At 30.6% G+C, this 19,865-nt stretch overlaps 1 protein-coding gene across 1 annotated transcript; it reads right to left on the bottom strand.

The window, feature by feature from the left end:
- Positions 1-527: 527 nt before the first annotated feature.
- LOC129909359 (uncharacterized) lies at positions 528-11,559 on the bottom strand. The gene is made up of 3 exons (XM_055986445.1): positions 11,364-11,559; positions 832-1,599; positions 528-762 (listed from the first exon to the last, which is right to left on the bottom strand). The coding sequence occupies exons 2-3, from the start codon at positions 1,572-1,574 to the stop codon at positions 528-530; spliced, it is 978 nt and encodes a 325-aa protein (XP_055842420.1). The 5' UTR covers positions 1,575-1,599; positions 11,364-11,559.
- Positions 11,560-19,865: the final 8,306 nt, after the last annotated feature.

Raw genomic sequence — 19,865 nt, 5'->3', positions numbered from 1 at the left:
TGCTACTCTACATATACACTCAAACTCCTTACCTATATACCAATCTACTCTCTAAATGGCGAGGGGTTTATTAAATTCACTCTCGTTAACAAGGACAATCCCAATTAAAAAAAAAACTATATATCAAACTAGGTCAGTTCATGGAAGCACATTCTGTCAGGAATTAAATGCTTCTATAAAGACTTTTGGTAAACTAAGATTTTGTGTTCATTAATCAATACAACGTCAGTGTCCTAAATTCGATAAATCCCAAATACTCAAGGATTTCGCCTTCCCCCACCCACCAAAAAAAAAAAAAAAACACTACCCACAAGGCTTTACACAGACATCCAATTATCTCAAACCCAATTTTACCACCCTGTCTTCTTACCAAAGACTTTATCCATAGGTTTGGGGTTGGGGCAAACATAAGAGAAGACGTTTTCAATTTAATTGCTCTTCAACTATTCGAGCAGATGATGCTCATTCGGTATACTCGTATGATGTTTTATTTTTTTTTGTTTTATCAAAAAAAAAAAAATGTTGCTCTACTTACGATTGAAATTGGCCGGCACATTTCTCGGTCTAGGCGGTGGACGAGGCGGCAATGGTGGGCCCTGATCCTCCTCAGAGGTAGCACCATCTGTAACTTTAACACCGGAATCCGCTCCATCGCTGTAAACCTCGATGCCAGTCGAGTAATTCTCCTCATCAATTCGTGAACGCTTCTGCATGCTTCCGGCCCTAGCCTTCGAGCTCAGCAGCTGATCCCCTAATCTATTCCTGCAAGATGGATGTGTGACGTGAGAACAACTACTCGTGTGGCCTACTCGAGTTCGGATATTGCTATACCTGTGGCTTTTTCTGTGATTGTGCTGGCAGCAACGTTGCAGTATGGCAGCATTGTCTTCGGAGCCGCTAGGAATAATCTCGTCCGCAGAGACCAGTCGAGAGGAGCTGCGTCCACTCGGGTGGTCAGTATTGGCATGATGGGCATGGCCACTCGCCGCCTCGCAACACTCACAGTCCTCGTGCTCGTCATTTGTGGTCTCATCGAGCGCTTGGTATTGGTGGTGCAGAGAGTGCTGGGAGGCTTGTTGTGTTGCGGGTGCTGCCGATGATGGCGCTGTATGGTGCTGGTGTTGGTGCACTGTAACGGCTACATGAGTTGCACCACTAATTTGCCTGTCATTGTTATCCTCACAAGTGGATTGGCAACAGCCAATGCGTTCGGGTAACAAAGGTGGCGGTAGAGGTGGTGTCGAAGTGCGAGGATTCGCCGGACTGTTTGGCCGATGGTGCTGAATGTAATGGTAGTGGTGGGAACATATGCAGGAACTGCTATCGCCTAGACTAGATGATGAAGGTGGATGAACAGATGCTGCTGATGGAGCGGCGGTGGTGGTAGAGTTGGCGGCAGTATTGGCAGTGGCGGGCATGTGATGGCAATGGCACCCTGGTGAAAGAGGTCGATACATGGACGTGCGGTGATGGTGGTCACATTGGATATTGGCAGTTGGACGAGAAATTTCGTTTAGTCGCATTTGCGAAGACATTTTGTACTTAGTTTTGTTATCCATGTTTTTAGATGACATTGATGGGTGAGTAGATGATGGCCTTCTGAAATAGAGAAAAGGAAACGATATTTGTGTTAACATATCATGTGGTTGTTTTGGAATGGAATAGACAGTTTAATTAATGTTGACCTATAAAGGGTTTAACATTTAATCGAAATTAGTAGGTAAATTCTTTATTACTCAATTACTATTTGTTCAGTTGCTCTTGTAAGGGAGTTTGTTTGTAAGAACTTTACACCAAAAGAGTTTTCAATTAAGTTCTGTGTAAATAATTTCTATTCTTTGGAACTAAACAATATCAAAACTAATGAAATGTATAATTTGGTAGACCGAAAAATTAAATATTCAAAAAGTATTTTTTTTTTTTTTTTTGAAAATTTGATAAGAAAGTTGTCAATATTCTTGCAAATTAAAAAAAAAAAAAAACAAAAAACATAACTAATATCTCTAAAAGTAAAGAAATTTAAATGCTTATTCTGGTCGCCATTTTGAAGCCCCCGTTTTGAATTAAAAATGGTGGTGTGAGGCTGCATAGTCGAATTTAAGAGGAAATTGGAATATCTGATGCTACGTTTTTTTTATGCATTTTAAATTTATATCTATGATTCATACTTGAAAATATAATGGTTTTTTGAGCAATTATAATTGAATTCGTTTAAACAAAAGAGCTGACCAGCGAACTTTATTTTTATTTTGTTTTAATCTTTTTATACTTTACATTACAAAATTGAAAACGAATATTATTTTCTAAGAAACAATAACGTTTACCCAAATCAAATATAAGCTATAAGTATACTACATATACCAGATACATTGTTCAAACTTTGATCTTCAAATCTGTAGGAACAATACAAATACAAATTTGCATATAGTTATTGCCCATTTGCCTAAAACAAATATTAACAATATTTTAACAATTAAACATGCTTGGGTAAAAAACAAGTTGCGTAATTCTATGTGTCTGTCAGTGACGGTGAATCTTAAGGGGGGAAATCCCTCTGGAAATTTTTATTTTTGCATTAATTTTTTTTTGCCTTATAAATTCATTTATCAACCGAAGAAACTATTTTCAGTGATCTAAGCCTTAAATGAAGCCTCAAATGCCCCAAGATAGTCCCGAAACCCATGCCCATTGAACCTACCTCAGTACGAAAACGAAAACTTTAAACGCTTTTTCCTCAAAACGCGCTTATTTCCGCGCCGTGCAACGTAACTCAAAAACTAATGAAGCTATCGACTTGAAATAAATTGCAAATTACTCTTTAATTTATTGAATGAACCTAAAAGTTCAACAAAATTTCTACAATAAATATTTTTTTTAACAATTTGTTTATAAAAAAACATTGTGTTTTTTCGTTTTTTTGGTCTCTAATTTTTATTTTACACTTTTTTTTACTAAATTTAGGTTCATGCAATGCGTATAAATATATTTTATTGGAAAACAATTTCTTTTTTGATTATAAATAATTTTCTGGACCTGGACATTGCACGGCGCAAACTCGAGGCGTCAACTTTAAAGAGCTGTAGAACCACCATTTTGTTTTTTGTTGTACTTCAAAAAAATTGTATCAATACTTTATAATGTCACATACTTTCCCAAATTTCAATAAATGCTTTCAGTTTTCCAAAAAAAAAATTATTGAAAAAGCTGTCGTCCAGAGGGATTTCCCCCCTTAATTTTCAAATTTAGAAAAGGAGCCGTGTCAATTCCCAATCTCTTCTAATGTACTTTAATGATTTTTTTTGAAATTAAAAAAAAAAATCCTGCAACTAAAAACATTTGAATTAAAAATTAAATTTTATTTAATATAAAAAATTTTGGGCATTGGTAAAAAAAATTCAATGCAACATATCGCTCATTTACTTGAACACTGTCATAACTAAAAAAACTGGGTTTTCAGGAAACGAATTTTGAATTTATTATCGATCTATTTTTGTATGTAAAAAGTTAGTTTCTAAAACAAAACTAGTGTTACTTCTCCGTTTGTTTTAAAGGCTAAGAAATGACTTTTTGAGGACTAAAGATTACTTTATTCCATTGACTTTTGCATTAATAACTCAAAATTCGTGATTTTTGAATTATGACAGTATTCAAGTAAATGAGCGATATGTGTATTGTATTAAATATTTTTTTTAATATTTGTCTTATGAATATTTGGCCTCACATAAGTTTCAATATTTTAGTTAAAATAGCGAATGTCAATGTTATAAGAAATTGAGCAAATATTTAAAAAAAATATTTGATGCCATCATTTTTTTATTTAAAATAACATTTTTTTTTAATGCAAAATGTTTTCGGTTGCAATAAAAAAATTTTGTAAATGGTATTTTTTCAATTACAATAATTTTTTTTTTAATTTGAAATAGAAAGTAAATGCATTAAAAAGAAAATGATTTTTTGCAACCCGTTTCATTATGAAACTCTTTTGTTTTCTGAAAGAAATCACAAAACTTGTATTCCAATACTATCTTCTCTTTTTTGGCGATATTTTTAATTCTATTCTGATTATACAAAATTTCCTTCCTATCTTCGACCCGACAAATAAAAAAATAAGGGCAACACTTACATATATCCACCTGATTTTTTTTTTATGTTTCCAAATCCAAAATATTGAAAAAAAAAGATGGAATCGAACTAAAATGTTTTGTATTTAAAATTGCATGTAATGTTTTCTTATTGCATTTGTTTAGTTCCTTGTTTAGGATTTATTGAAACCTCCTCTTCCCCGTTAGCGTTTTTATGGAATATGGGTCAAATTTTAATTGTGGCAAAAATCAAATAACATTTTAATATTTTGTATCCAAAAGAAAGGTCATTCATGAAGAAAACTCACAACAACGGTAGGTATATAGACAAGTTTAAAATTACAATAAGATAAGAGCCAACAGCAAATTTTGGATATGAATAAGTTTCTTATTACCATTATTTTAAGATAATATTGATATTGTGAAATCAAATATCAAGTTTTTCCATGTTTCATTTTTTTTTTTTTTAAGTTGAGAACGAGATTTAGAATCCAGAATCTAGAATCTAAATTTTAGATCATCATTTCAAATAATAGAAAGTTACTCAAAACATTTTTTTCGACCAAGGACTCCAAAGAAGAGTGAAAAAACAGGAATTTCAAATAAATTCTAAAAGCATAAATAAGTATTAATGACAAATATCGCAAGACGTACTCAAAAAATACAATAATATCAATTTTCAAATAAATGTGATAAGAATATTTCTTCTTTAAGTAGACCCTCCGTATTACTTTGCTCTAATTGATATCGTATTTCATTTGTTTCCAACACTAATTTTTTTTAAATAAACTGTTTTTGGTCCAAAAAATCTTACAGAGTTTAAACGGGATACAAAAGGCTTAAGTTGCTTAATTCTTTTTTTTTCCAAAACTATGATATGCACCTGGTATCCAATTTCAAAAAACAAATTTTGAAACCGTCAAACCTTTTAAATATTTACATCTCTGATTCATGATAAGTGTGTAACACTTTGTCAAACTTGATTCTCTAACAGATATCTACTACTAAATACCATGTTAACATAATTTACATGAAAACAAAAGTATTTTTCATTCAGAAAAAATTTAAATTCAAATAAAATTCAAAGCTTTTTTAAGTCGGAAATAATAAAATAATTTGTCAAATGTTAAAACCTTTAATAAGTATAGCTCTTGTCGATTGTAAAATGTCAAAACCCATACACACACCAATTATTCAGTCTGATCCAACTATTTGTATATTTTTTTGTTTTGTTTGTTTTAATACAAAAATATACCGCTGCTTAATGACGAAAACAAAAAATAAAAACAAAAACAAACAATCAAACAAAGAGAAATAAAAACAACAAATCAACGAATATTTAAATATAAGCAGTGCGGCGACGACGACGACTTCGACTACGAGCACCTTTTTCCTCGCTCTGAGATTTATTTGCCGATCGAAAAGAATCCCAATAAATCTGTAAGATTAACTGAGCAACAAAAATGAAATATATGGTCCAATAAAAAGCTTTATTTTTGTATTTGGGGGAAAGCGCCATGTCGAATATTTATTCTTTAACGGGTAACAGATATTTGCCGCAGCTAAAGCCGCGCCGCTTTTTCAGATACTTACTTTATTATACCCAACAAATGCATAGCACCATCACACACACACACACAGACCATGAAACCCTTAACTTGCCAAAGCCGCACCACTTAATCATCATGAGTTCTTCGGCTCTTCCCATGGATGATGATGATGATGCTATAGATTCGTATACCAACCGTATACCTATGGCCACAACCAGTTTGGCGGTGATGAAGAAGAGATGAAGGTATGATGAGCTGAGCACTCACGAAATGATACAAAACTGGTTCCGATTTATGGTGGTGGAGCTGAAGTCTCTCAGATGTATTCTCTGGTTTAGCCTCAGGATTGTTGATTTTTTAGTTTGGATTGGTTATTTCGCTTAGTTGAGCTCTATTAAAATCGAAAATATGTAATTAGGATCAGGGTTGCCAATTTGCTACTTTAGTAGTAGACCAACACCAAATGAAGTGTAAAACAGGTAGAAATTGTAATTTTTGGTGAGTGAAGTTTGATTTTTTTCTTTAAACTATTTTTTTTTTATTTTTCGGAGTAATTTCGGAGTTACTGTTTTGCTTGTTTTTCTTTTCAAAAGTGAGATTTCGGAATCGTGAGTTTTAATATCTGCTTACAACAAGTGCGATGTTCCGATTTTTAGGATTTGAAAGAGCCAAAAGTTACTATACTTTTTGGAATATTTTATTTTCGGAGTTCTTATTTTTTGCCTCGAATCCTTTCTTAAACACACTTTTTTGTTGCAAATCTACTACACTTTTAAAAATTGCACATTGTTATCCCTGGTAAAGACTTAACTAGATGACTACGATGAAGATGATGATTATGATCTCTGGCAGCAGTGGTGGGAGGTTGGAAGTGTTGACATGCAACATGGCTTAGCTAATCATGAATCTTCACATAGAAGTGGGATTAAAAAAAAAAATATATAAACTAAAAAACTTAATAGAACATTCCGAGAGGAATTAATAGTCAATCAAGAGAAGATGATTGATCCTGATGTTAGGCTTAATGCAATGCATTTTTAATTGTCTCTAATGCAGGTGGTCAAAAGATATCAAATTGAGTATCTCTTCTCGTGCATTCTGAACGATTGAGGTTAAGGGAAAATAAAAACACAAAAAACTCACAAAACATGTAAATGGTTTTATCTTTTGATATCTTTATGCAGATGAAGGCTTGGTCGTTGTTGTTGTTGTGTTGCACTGGCGTTAACATCTTTTGATCGAGAACGTGTCAAAAATCTTTACATAAATTTCGGTCTTAAATTGAACGCCAGAACGAAAAGTAAAAAAAAAACAAACTTGATTCTTTTTTGAATTTTTTTTTTCGATTTTCTTCTTTGTTTCTGACTCTGACTCAGATAGGTTGTGGGTTCGATTTTAAAAGAGAAATGTCAGCCAATAGTGCGTTCTTTCTTCTCAGTTATTCGGAGAAAAGAAAATGAAAAACAAAAATGTTTTTTTTTTTTCTTCGATGGGATGCATTTTAATTGTTAGGTGGGATGTAAATTACGACCATTCCAAGTGACATGATCATTGCAGATGTTTTACTTGTTCAGTTAAATATAGGATTTATTTTATTATACCAAAATGAACCTTTAATAAAATGTCAAATAAATAAAGTTTGTGTTTTTTGTTTGTTCTTTTTTCGTAATAAGTTGAATTCCTTTCATATGTTATATGGAAATGAGCAAGAGAAAGGTATTGAAAATGAATAGGTCTTTAATACTTAAATGAGTGTCTTATTAAATTTAAATATTCCAATTATACAGTCAGCAGTAGATAAATTGGAATTTCATTAAAAAAGACTATTCATTGGAATTTTAATTTTTTTTTTTTCGTTTTTATAAAAAATAGCTGTAGGTACCTTTCACTTATATTTGCGGTTTAATATATAATGAAGTTCCGGTATAAGAAAGTTAAAAAAAAAAAATTAAGTTCATACGTCACTATAATTTTTCAATATTTAAAAATTTAAGTGAAGTCGTTAAAGTTAGCGAATTATTTAAAATTTAATTTTCGTTTCAACCGATTCTGGGTGATGAAACATTATTTTTTGTCCATTAAATTCATATTTTTGTATCCAGGAACTTAGAGGTAGAATGCTCGGTTTCACCTCAAGTATTTTTATATTTTCTTATTCTAAAAGAAGCCTCCTAAATTTTAAACAAGTTTTTTTAACCGATATGAACGGTATCTGTCATCAAACCGTTTTCTTAATTTCTCACTATAGTAACACTCACCCCGTTGAAAGTTTTTTTTAGGTAAAGTAGCCCATGAGTAAAATTAAAATTTTCAAAAAAAAAAATCATTTTTTCATGAACTTTCAAGAAATGAAATTACGTTTTTTTTTGTGTATTTCGAATCTAAGGCCCGTTTAAAGTCTGGGTTTCGACTAAAGATTTTTAATTGTTTTGTTCCTTTTTTTTGTAAAACCTCAACCTTAGCTAGACAAACGGTCTTCGAGCATCATAACCCTAGGTGGGTGTGGTTAAATAAACAGACCACCATTCTTTTTGTGTGTTGGTGTAGATAAAGAAAACCTCGATTTTTTACAAGACAAACATTTGGTTCTATAAGAACTTTTGAAAACGTAAACAAGTTGAAAAAGTAAAAAAGTAAGAGGGCAGATGGGTGGAAAAAAGTTGCCAACAGTCATATGCAATATTCGGAAACTTAAAAGATTAAAAGTAAATTTGACAAAAGAGAAGGCTAAATTTCTGTTCACGGAGAAAAAAAGGCACCTTAAAATAAGATGACGTCCATCTTAAATCTAACCCTCTTAAAACAATATAATTTCCTCTTAAACCGGCAAAAATTAACATTTTAAAACTAGAGTCATAATTCAGCTTTAGTGGCAGGTTATCATACTTATTTTCAAAAGCTAGATATGATGATGGTAAAGCACTCGCCTAGGGGCCAAACAATTGCAGGTTCAATCCCCAGTGAGTGGGATTAAAATGTTTCCACATAAAAATAAGATGATTTTCCGCTTAAATTAAGTGGATTCATTTTAAATCTACGCATTTAAGAAATAAAAAAACAATGCAGAATTCCTCCGCTTGTTTTAAGGTTGTTTTTTTTTTTTACAAGGTGTTTGATTTTTTATGAATCAAATAAGTATAAAAACTGACAGGAATTTAAAACATTTGGTTCGCTGAACTTGAATTTGAAGCTATCCAACAAAAATGTTGGCACTAGAACAATAACTTTTGTGTCGTTAAGAGGTAAAGGATTCTTTAAGATAAATTAAATACAATTTTTTTTATTATTATGGGAGGAGGTTAAAGTAGAACTTTTCAATTCAAATTACAATTCGATTAATTTTATAGTCAATTATTCTGCTTTTCTATTATTTTGTATTGGGCAGGTTCAGAAACGTTAGGGACTAAATATTTAGGTATTTAGGTATCGGCTTCTGATTGGTCAGCTGTCAAAAAAATCCTTCCAATTTAGGTAATTTTATTGGAAAGCTAACTGGAAAATTAGGCAAGAAAATTTTCCCTAAAAATTTAGGAAAGATATTTTTGTCAAAGTGACAGCTGATTGTTTTTAATTATAGAATTTATTAGAAGAATTGAATTTATTTGTGTGAAAAACGATTAAAAAGTGCATTATCGGTTATAATTAATATTATTTATTTATTAAAGTGAAGTGAAATTTGGTGTCTGCCCCATGCGAACCATAAAATTCTCAAGCAAGTTTCGAAATTTGACAATAATGGCGTATCCAAACTAATTTAGTCAATTTACTCCAATTTCCGTTCAGAAAATGACGTTACCTAAATATCTAGTACCTAATATTTCCAGAACGTGCCCATTCTAAATTAATTTACATATGTAATAAATTTAGTATTCTGTAGTTTAATATTATGTCAATCTAGAATTCTTTTAATCTATAATTTTGATTTGAAAAATTCTGTAAATGTGTGAAATGCCAAATTCAAATTGCCTTCAATCATGTCCTAAAAGTCCCAGTAAATCCCATTTGGGGTCTGGGAACCATCTTGAAAAAACATTCATTATAAGGTTTGGATATTTTATTACTAAGACCAAATAATAATACTATCATAATAAAGAGTGAACTACATAGAAACACAAAGTGAAAAAATACCAAAAAAGTTTCTAATTTTTCAAATAATTTTAATTTTTAAATGTCAAAATAAAGAATTAGAAGACACATAATAGCGATGCAAGAATTTTTTTCCTTCATATTAAACTAACCCCATATTGGAGTTTTTGGGTCTACTCTACACGTACATTTTGGATCTTCATTTCGCTTTATCTGAAAGTGCAATTTTTTTCTGAAGCAGAGCATTTTTAACGTATTCTTAAAGCAACCTCCAAGTTACAAACAGTATGTAAAACTACAAGAAAAATTAAACAGAAACAGAGCAAAAAACAACAGAAAAAAACAGACCTGCATTTTGTTTCCCGCCTATAAAATCCATCTTGATGTGTACTTGAAAACAATCTGTTAATGGTAATGTTTTTTATTTACATCAACATGCATATAAAATATGACCAATGTGTAGATGTTCTCAAAAAAACATCATGACCATCAAAATCAAGTTCGCAACTCAGCTCTTTTGTTTTGTGTGAAACTAAAATAAAAGTAGAAACATTTTTCCGAGTAATGAATTTATTTTTCAAAATGTTAATTGTTATTAATTTATACATGCCAAATTAATTAAATAAATCCTTATGTCCCTTAATTTATTAATTGTTTTTTTAAGTTTACGGCAGCAAAAGATCTGCTCAGAAAATAATATCTCAAATGCAAATAACGCCTAAAATAAAATAAAAAAACCAATACAAAAATGGTCTTAACCTCGAATTTCAATACTGTAATTTTATGAATACACATGATTAATTCGGCTTATCTTTTGAAAACTTTACTAACATTTTGTTTGTTAAAGGTGGGTAAAAGGTGAAAACGATCTGTTTAAAACAAAAAAAAAAAAAAAAATAAAAGAAAATTAATTATATATTAATGATTCCTCACACAAACTTGCTTTTAATGCTTTTAACGGAATTCAATTGAATCAAACAAATTTATTTCGGTACAAGATGCTACGAAAAAAAAAAACTATATTAAGGAACATAAAAATTAAATACTGAATTTTTCTGTTACTAAAATAAAAGGAACAAGGAGTCAATTGCTTTTGGTATTTACACTCCAATAGTGTGTGCCTCTTGTATTAAATTAAAAAAAATATTTTCCCCTTTGAGCAAAGGAATTCCATTTTTTTGTTACAAAATAAAAATCACCCTAATGTAAATGTACTTAAAATAATAAACACGAGATTGCAAAATAAAGATTATCCCTTTTTCATTTCCCAACAAACGACAAAACAAAACAAAATATTAATTGATTACTGACTGCACAAGCTGTGGTTTTGTTTTTTTTTTTTTTCAAATTGATTCAGAATTCTTCATTTTCATGGTTTAATGCATGCAACATGTGCCAGCCAGTGCCTCATGTTTACCACTTCAAACGAAAAATAAAACAGAAAATCCATACACAAACTCACGCACAAAGTGCATATATGCAGCAGCAAGTAAATTCATGCTCTCGTGCATGGATAACATTTTAAAATTTTATTCACCGCATAAAGTGGGATTCAACAAAGCGTAACTATTCCTTTACTTGATAAAATAGATACAAACTAAGTCAACACTTGAAAACGTATTCTTCCATTAAAAAAAGTACCTACCATAATTTTTTTTTTTTTTTGCTCTCTCTTAGTATCATAATCCTTGTTATTAAAGTACAAGCACCTTCTTCATTTTTCCATCAGTGCTGTACATAGTGCATAGTAATGAGATCCCAAGGTTGTTCATACTTTATAATGTCGTTGGTTTTTTTTTTTGTTGTTGTCATATGAATATCTTTTTAGTTCTTTTAAACTCGTCGTTAATCGATGAGATGCATGTTAATAACGCGACGACGACACAGCTGACAGGGAAGAGAAGTTACTTAAAAAACAAAAAAAAAAAAACATTTAAGAAGTTGGTCTGAGGAGTAACCCGATACTAAACACCCTTAAGCGATTTGACCACATCTGCACTGCTGCTGTAGCAGACGCACCATAACCACAAAACCAGAGAGAAGCCCGTCAATGATGGGTAAACACTTTATTCTTGATCAAATATTTGTGTTACATTAATTTAACACTTTTGATGACACTTTTTTTTTAGTAACAATTTCTGGAGATGAAATTTTGTATCTAACGAAGTAATTTTTGATTCGAAAAAGGCACGTAGGTTTAAACTCAGGTAAGTATAAAAAATTGGTACATAACGATTCTGGTACATAAACTTCTTCTTCCCTGTTTTCTTTTATTCCTTTTTTTTTCTTACATTTTCATAAAGAAAAATCACACACAGACAGACTCACTGGAAAAAAAGATTACCGGAATTTTAACCGATTTTTTCCTTGTTTCGTTGGTTGTATCTTTGAGATACACCGAAATCAAAGAGTATCGTGTATCAAGAATTCGATCGAATTGAATTGAACGAAATAACAAACAAAAGAACCCGAAATCAAAAATAAATCTTTTTATCCCATAATAAACTTATTTATCTTATTTTTACTCTGGAATGTTGAATCTTTTTTTTTAAACAAGATGATGAGGAACAAAAACAACAACAATGACAGACAGAAAAAAAGAACCGAATTCAGAAAAAAAAAAAACAGATTATGCGCGATCCGTAATAGCACCATTCGCGCATGAGCACAATTCAATCTCAACTGATCCATGAGCCCGGGATTGAGGAGAGAATATTTTTTGTTTTTTTCTTTAGCTGTGTTACCTCTTTGCGCACAGAAAAATATCTATAGAAGATATATGTAAGAAGCAAAGAAGCAACAAACAAGGCTTAAGTTAGTGTCTGAGAGATACACCTGAATGTTTGTTGTTGTTGTTCCACGGTTACACCTACAGTTTTGCAGGTAGAATATCCACAAAAAAAAAATCATTCAGGCTACGGGCAGGCAGCTTGACCAGCGGTGCCCTCTTGTATTTAATAAGAGTTGTGTTTTCCTCTTTTTTGTTGTTTTTTCTTGGTTTTTTTTTTTTTTTTGAAAAAATCAGGTTTTCGCCCTAAAGAAAAACGAGATACTTTACTTTACACCACATCGAACAGAAAAATTCGAAAATTCGAATGCGCTTGAGCAGCCGCAGCGGCGTGGTCGTTATTTGAGAGTTCTTGAGACTGATGCTGCTTCTGCTCCTATGCCTAGCTAGCTCAAAGCTGACTGGTTCATCTTTTTTTCTTCTCTTCTTTCTCTCGACTGTCTATCTATATTCGGGGATATATCGGGGCAAAAAATGTCCCTATGTGTATATATTTTTTGTGTGCTAGATGTGCAACAACTTAGGGGGTTACTGGCTAAACCGGTGTTTTGTCATGAATTTTTTTCTTTTAGTGATTCATTCAGCAGGGTTCACTCTTGTGTATTTTTGTATAGTTTTTTATGATTTTATTTATATCTTTTTGTTTGTTTTTCTTTTGAATGTTGTGTATAGGTGCAGTGTGCAGGTAGATATAGGTATCGACTTATCATTTAATTTTGTGTGGGTGGTGTTACTCTCTTTTGTGATTTAAAAAATGCATTTTCTCTTTTGAAGAGAAAATAATATTTTAAAAATATAAATGATCAGGGTTGTCGTAAAACATTCAAATGAAATGAGAATTGGTATTAGAAAGTAGGATTGCTGATATAACGTTTGTTTTGGTTATTATTTAATCTTAAACAAACGGAATTTTAATGGCTTAAATATTTTTTTATACAAAATTTGTTTAATTTTTGAAGTAAATTTTAGTCACACAAATTTTAAGCGGTAATAACTAAAATGAAAAGGTAACAAAAGACAGAAATTACAAATTATTTTTTAACAGTTAGCACTAAAAAAAAATTTTTTTTTGACTTTCTAGTTTTCATATTAATTTTCGGGTTTTTCTAATGAAGAATGAAGAATGAATAACGATTTAAACTTGTCTCTTAACTTTGTCTTGTCATACGAGTTCACAGTGAACATGTCTATGCATTCCGATGAAAAAATTACAAATTTATTTTTTTTCAGATTTTTGAGAAAAAATCAAGGTCCCTTGCCAAAAAAATTCCATTTTTAAAAATTTCCTCCGAATGCATCAAGTGAGATATCAAAAGAAAGGTCTCTTTAATCTCTATTCATAACTGAAAACAAACCGTTTCTTGGAGGTCTGGTTCCTGAGATATTTCCATCCAAAGTTTTTTCTTTCTTCTTTACATTCCGAAGCCGATGTCTTTCGACCAAAGTCTCGAAACAAGTTTTAATTTACAGATACGAGTTCACAGCGAACATGCCTATGCATTCCGAAAAAAAATTACAAATTTATTTTTTTCAGATTTTTGAGAAAAAATCAAGGTTAACCCCTTGCCAAAAAAAATTAAATTTTTTAAAATTTCCTCCGAATGCATCGAGTGAGATATCAAAAGAAAGGTCTCTTTAATCTCTATTCATAACTGAAAACAAACCGTTTCTTGAAGGTCTGGTTCCTGAGATATTTCCATCCAAAGTTTTTTCTTTCTTCTTTACATTCCGAAGCCGATGTCTTTCGACCAAAGTCTCGAAACAAGTTTTAATTTACAGATACGAGTTCACAGCGAACATGCCTATGCATTCCGAAAAAAAATTACAAATTTATTTTTTTCAGATTTTTGAGAAAAAATCAAGGTTAACCCCTTGCCAAAAAAAATTCCATTTTTGAATATTTCCTCCGAATGCATCGAGTGAGATATCAAAACTCTATTCGTAACTGAAAACAAAAAGTTTCTTGGAGGTATGGTTCCTGAAATATTACCAACCAATTTTTTTTTGTCTCCCTAACATTGCGAAGCCGATATCTTTTAACCAAAATCTCGAAACTAATTTTGGTTTACAGATACGACTCCTGTTCATCTTACGATTTTCCCAGAAGTTTTTTATCCAAAAGAATTTCAATAATTTGTGAGTAATTTTTCCAAATTTTGACATCATTTTATACAGGAAAATGTGTTTTTGACAGCAATTCATTCTTCGGATTTTGAAAGATCATTTTATTCTCTTAAAATGAATTGAATTCGTCATTTTAAAAACCAACTTTAGTCTAAGAATTTGAACTATATGATGCCAGACGCCATAAATTAAGTAAACTGGCGCTTTTAGTTATTTCGATTCCAAAAAGTCGTTTTGTAGCAGGATGCTTTCGTCGGTTGAGATGTCGTGGGGTCTTTCCGAAATAAAACTCTGACACCACAGGATAATTTTAACAAAAATGTATTTTATTGAACAATAGAAGTTAACAACAATACTGGAACTACTTCTATTGAATGGTATTACTGTAGTGTTCCAGTTATTACAGAAGAGGAAGTATAACTACAATAATACTCTCAGAAAAGGAGCCAAAGATAAAAAGCGGTAAGTGTTACTTCTGTAATATCATGACTCTTTCCTGGTCATGTCGAAAGTGATTTAATTCTTGTTTTGGCTCTCCTTTTATAGCCAGAAAACATTGAAAAAAAAATTAATTAATTAGGCTTTGAATTTTAGAAAATAAAAAATAAATAATTATAAAAATTAAAAATTATAGTCAAAGGCGATAAAGTAATCAAACTTTCATAGAAACAAACAAAAATTTATAAACAAGATTCAAAATAATAGCCAAAGGTTGTTTTTAATTCTAATATTAAAATAATCAATTGTTACAGTTTTTCCTATAAAGTGGCTCCAACAACTTTGATACAAAAATATGACAAATAAGATCCTACTTTTGAAATAAAAAGAAAAGATTTTGCACCATTATAAACGGTAAACTACCATACAATAGTTTTCTTGATTTTTGACTTTCTCATAATCAACTCAACTTATTTCAACAAACATTTTATTACAAAAAATATTTAGTAACCCCAATTTTAGAGTACCTATAGAAAAAATGTTTTGATTTTTAAAAATAGCTTGAAAATTAATTTTTTTTTTTTTCTTTGAAAAATATGTATAAAAAATTTTAAAAGTTATTTTTATAAAAATTTTTATAAAAATTTTTATAAAAATTGTGTAACAAACACAAGAAATTAAATTGGATATACTTGGTTTGGAATTCAAAACATTAACCATTAAAACAAATTCATTTTTTTTTTAAATTTTAAATGTCTGGTAAAATTATATTAAAAATTATATTATTCAATGAATTTTTACGCGAAAAAACTTTAATATTCTAAAAAACTTTTCTGAATATTTCTGGTGGAGCTACATCAAACATCAGCTACATCAACGACTTTAAACTTCAGTATATCCTTCCAATCGGACCTCACGGTTAAAATTTTATTATTTTTGAATTATTTCGACCAATTACTATTGGTTTTAAGGGTCACCCATGTAGTATAAATGTAGCTAATGTAGTTGATGTAGGTTGTCGAGAAACAGCCCCCAGTTTGGAGTCACTTCAATAAATACCTACTACAAAAGTACTTACATATATTCACAAACCACCATTAAGTGAAAAACAACTCATCATCTACACTTCTACAGCTACCCCGAGATGTTCGATTAATAAAGCAGCCAACAGTAAAACAACCTCACTCCCTTAGTATTCATATAAGCAGCCCTGTTCCCTATCCTTTTATCCCAATATTTTACTTCACTACCTGCGAGAAATACATTGTACGTTAGGACAAACGTGAAAAGGCATAGGATACTATAACTCTTAACTCAGCGACTTGTGAACACATAACACCCCTATGTAAAACACATCTTATATCAGTTGGTGATGTGTTTTATTGATTTCCTTTATTCAATGCACTTGTTTCAATTCCCTTCTGCACAGAGTTACTTCGAAGGAATCGTATTGAATAAATTGAATGACTTGTAATTCGATAAATCCTTATTGATATTATTTTTAAATCAACTTTGATGCATTTTTATAGCTTCAGATTTGCACCCCTTTGATTAATTTTTTTTGTAGTGAAATACTTAGGTTTAAAAAAAAAATAAAACAAAATAAATATTGAGGGGGCTAAGAATTATGTGTTTTATTTTTATTTTTTTTTTTAAGATTATTGAATACGTTGCAGGGTTACAATACAAGTACCTATACCTACAGAGGCCACAACCCTTTGAAATTATTGAATTTGCAATTAAAATGCACTGCATTGATTAAAAAAATTGCCAAATAGAAATCATGTGAAAAATCCACCCCCAATCAGTGAAGATACAATTCCGATCCCATGTTTAAATAATGGCAAGGAAGCTACAAAAAACTTAGAAAATCGAGGCCAGCCTGCGAAATTCTTAATACTCAATAACCGCGAATATAGGCGGAGACAAACATGTCAGCTTGCCATAGTTCGTCTTAAAAGAACTATACCGATTCTATCCAATGTCGATGTAGCCCAAAAAGTTAAATTAGCCACATTGAAGCAATTCAATTTCGAGGCTCAGAAAAAAAATTTAAAGAAAAGCAAAACTTCGCTCCAAAGACCAAGCTATAGTGAATGCTAGATAGACCAGTCAACCAAATTATACTTTTCTAATGGCCTTTGACCTTCTTAATTGAAATTTAGCATTAGAATGTCTCTAACGTGAAAAGTTTTTGAGATATCGAATTTTGAACTTTAAAAAACACTATTTTTGTGATATTTTGGGACGGAGGGTCGCTTGAACCCGAAATTACTCGAAGTTTCTTGCAATTCAGATTTTTTGATGCAGAAATGTTTCTTAGGGTCTAAATAGGTAAAGTTAATGCTTTTTTAAAACGCGTTATCTAGATATTTAATACAGTCAAATTAGGAGAAAAAAGGGGTAAATCTCGGAATAAATGTTAGTAGAAATTTTTTTTGCTCAATATCTTCCTTTTGCCATTCTATAACATATCTCAAAAGTCTAGAAAAATCTCATGTCCGCTTGTCGCGATTTCAAGGTCAAATCGCGAAATGGAGATTTTCAAAATTAGCAAAAATAGGCTATGGTATTATATACACATATGATACATGATTTCAAGGTATTTTTTAATGCTGATTCCAAAAAAACCAAAAATCAAGACAAAAAAATTGAAAAACTACACTTCAGATATTTGTGTCAGATCAACATGAATAAGGTGCATTACTTTTCAGGGATGGTCAGGTTGACTTGTTTGTGAGTTTTGTTGGAATAAGTGTTAAAAAATACCTTTAAATCATGTCGCTTATGTTGGTATACATATAAAAATTTAAACTTTTCTTATTAATTTTTTAAAATCTGCACCTTATTTTCAAAGCAAGAAAATTAGGACTTGCGGACATGAGATTTTTTTAGATTTTTGAGGGTAGTTAAAGAATATCCAAACAAAGATTAAAATGAAAAAATTAGCCTATTAGCACTTATTCCTAAGATGAACAAGAATCTTCTTTAGTGCATATCCTAAAATTTGCGCCTCCATAAAAAAATACCATTATTTCGTAGATATATATATTTTTTGTAATGGATTGTTTTGATTTTTAATAATGATGGATTCTAAAATCTTCATGCAAAATTTGGTTCATCTACCATAACTTTTAAGGGTTTTTCGGCAGTAAGTTTGCAACTGTTATAATATTATGAGTTGACAGATGAAAAACAGGTATAACTTTTCCCAGAGACGTCAGATTGTCTTGATTTTAGATTTTTTGGAATCAGCATTAAAAAATACCTTGAAATCGTGTATCATATGTGTATATAATACCATAGCTTATTTTTGCTAATTTTGAAAATCTCCATTTCGCGATTTGACCTTGAAATATGTTATAGAATGGCAAAAGGAAGATATTGAGCAAAAAAAATTTCTACTAACATTCATTCCGAGGTTAAACCCATATTTGACTGGATTAATTCGTTTTTGCGAGCTTTATTAGTTAAAAAAAGGCTTACTTTTAAGTACTTTCACTCAATTGACGCAAACAGATCTGTTAATGATAATGTTAGATACTTAAATAATGGTTTTATTTTTAGAAGAAACATGAACCTTTTAAACCATATTTCAATAAAATTGAAATCATTTTTAAATATTTTGTTATTCAATTGTAAGACCGGTCGATTTTTCTCCCCTACTCGATTACACTGTTAAAAAATAAAAGAAAACGAATTTTTTTCAAAAGATTTTTATCTGCTGAGCTCGAATCCAAAGTCAGAAAAATTCTATCACATGACGTTTTTGAGATATTACAATGCCAAAACATCACAAAATTAGTGTTTTTTTGAAATTCAAAATTCGATATCTCAAAAACTTTGCAAATTTGAAACATTCTAATACTAGATTCCAATTAAGAAGGTCAAAAGCCATATTAGAAAAGTATAATTAGCTTTCTATGGAAAAATATTTCTCGCCAATATTAGATACTGGCTCATATGCAAAAAGAATGAGCTTAAGCTCTCAAGAAAATGAGTTAGATCTCAAGAAAATGTACTGAAAAGTGAGATATGAGCTAAAGCTCATTTTTATTGCATACAAGCCACTATCATTTACGGGAAAATCGATCTTAAAAATGGTTTTTTTTTTCAATTTTTCTAAATATTTTTTAAAACAAAAGTATAGTTTTTCTACATAATCTTATATAAAAGGTTTTATTCTTAATAACTGCATTCCAAACTTTTCAAACTTTTTCGATTACTTTCTTGAATGAAAAATTGAAAAATAAACTATTTTATAAAATTATACTATGTTTCCACCTAAGCTAAATCCGAGATTTATTCTAAATCTCGAATTGAAAGTAGGTGAAAATCTTGGATTTAGGGTTGGTGAGCCCAAATCCGTGATTTAGCGCAATAGATTTAGAATAAATCTCGAGATTTATTCTAAATCTACTTAGCTAAATCTCGGATTTAGGGTAGGTGGAAACGTAGTATTAAATTCGTCAAAAATACAAAAAATAACTTTTTGCTCAAAAAACATTCAAAATAGGTAAAAAAAAACATAACAAAGTAGTTTTTAACCATTTTTGTAGAAGATAAAAATAAAAAAAAAAACGTATTTTTTGCATTTTTCTCAATATTTTTGTAAAAGATAAAAATAAAAAAAAAAACGTATTTTTTGCATTTTTCTCAATATTTTTGAAGTTATGTACAAAAATGGTTTGAGTAAGTTGCAGATATTTCTACTATCTACAACTTTTGCATTTAATTGTTTTCGATAGGAGGTGTACTTTTGACAGAAATCGTAAAAAACACGGTTTTTGACACCCA

The sequence above is a fragment of the Episyrphus balteatus genome, chromosome 2 (assembly GCF_945859705.1).
Source record: "Episyrphus balteatus chromosome 2, idEpiBalt1.1, whole genome shotgun sequence".
NCBI classification, from domain to species: Eukaryota; Metazoa; Arthropoda; class Insecta; order Diptera; family Syrphidae; genus Episyrphus; species Episyrphus balteatus.
Note: the sequence above shows the minus strand (reverse complement) of the source record. Positions and strands in the feature narration are given on the sequence as shown.

Coding starts and splice junctions, on each gene's coding strand:
- LOC129909359 (XM_055986445.1), bottom strand. CDS start 1,574: ATGTCATCTAAAAACATGGATAACAAAACTAAGTACAAAATGTCTTCG. Junction 763..831: donor AATCACAGAAAAAGCCACAG/GTATAGCAATAT, acceptor TCCATCTTGCAG/GAATAGATTAGGGGATCAGC.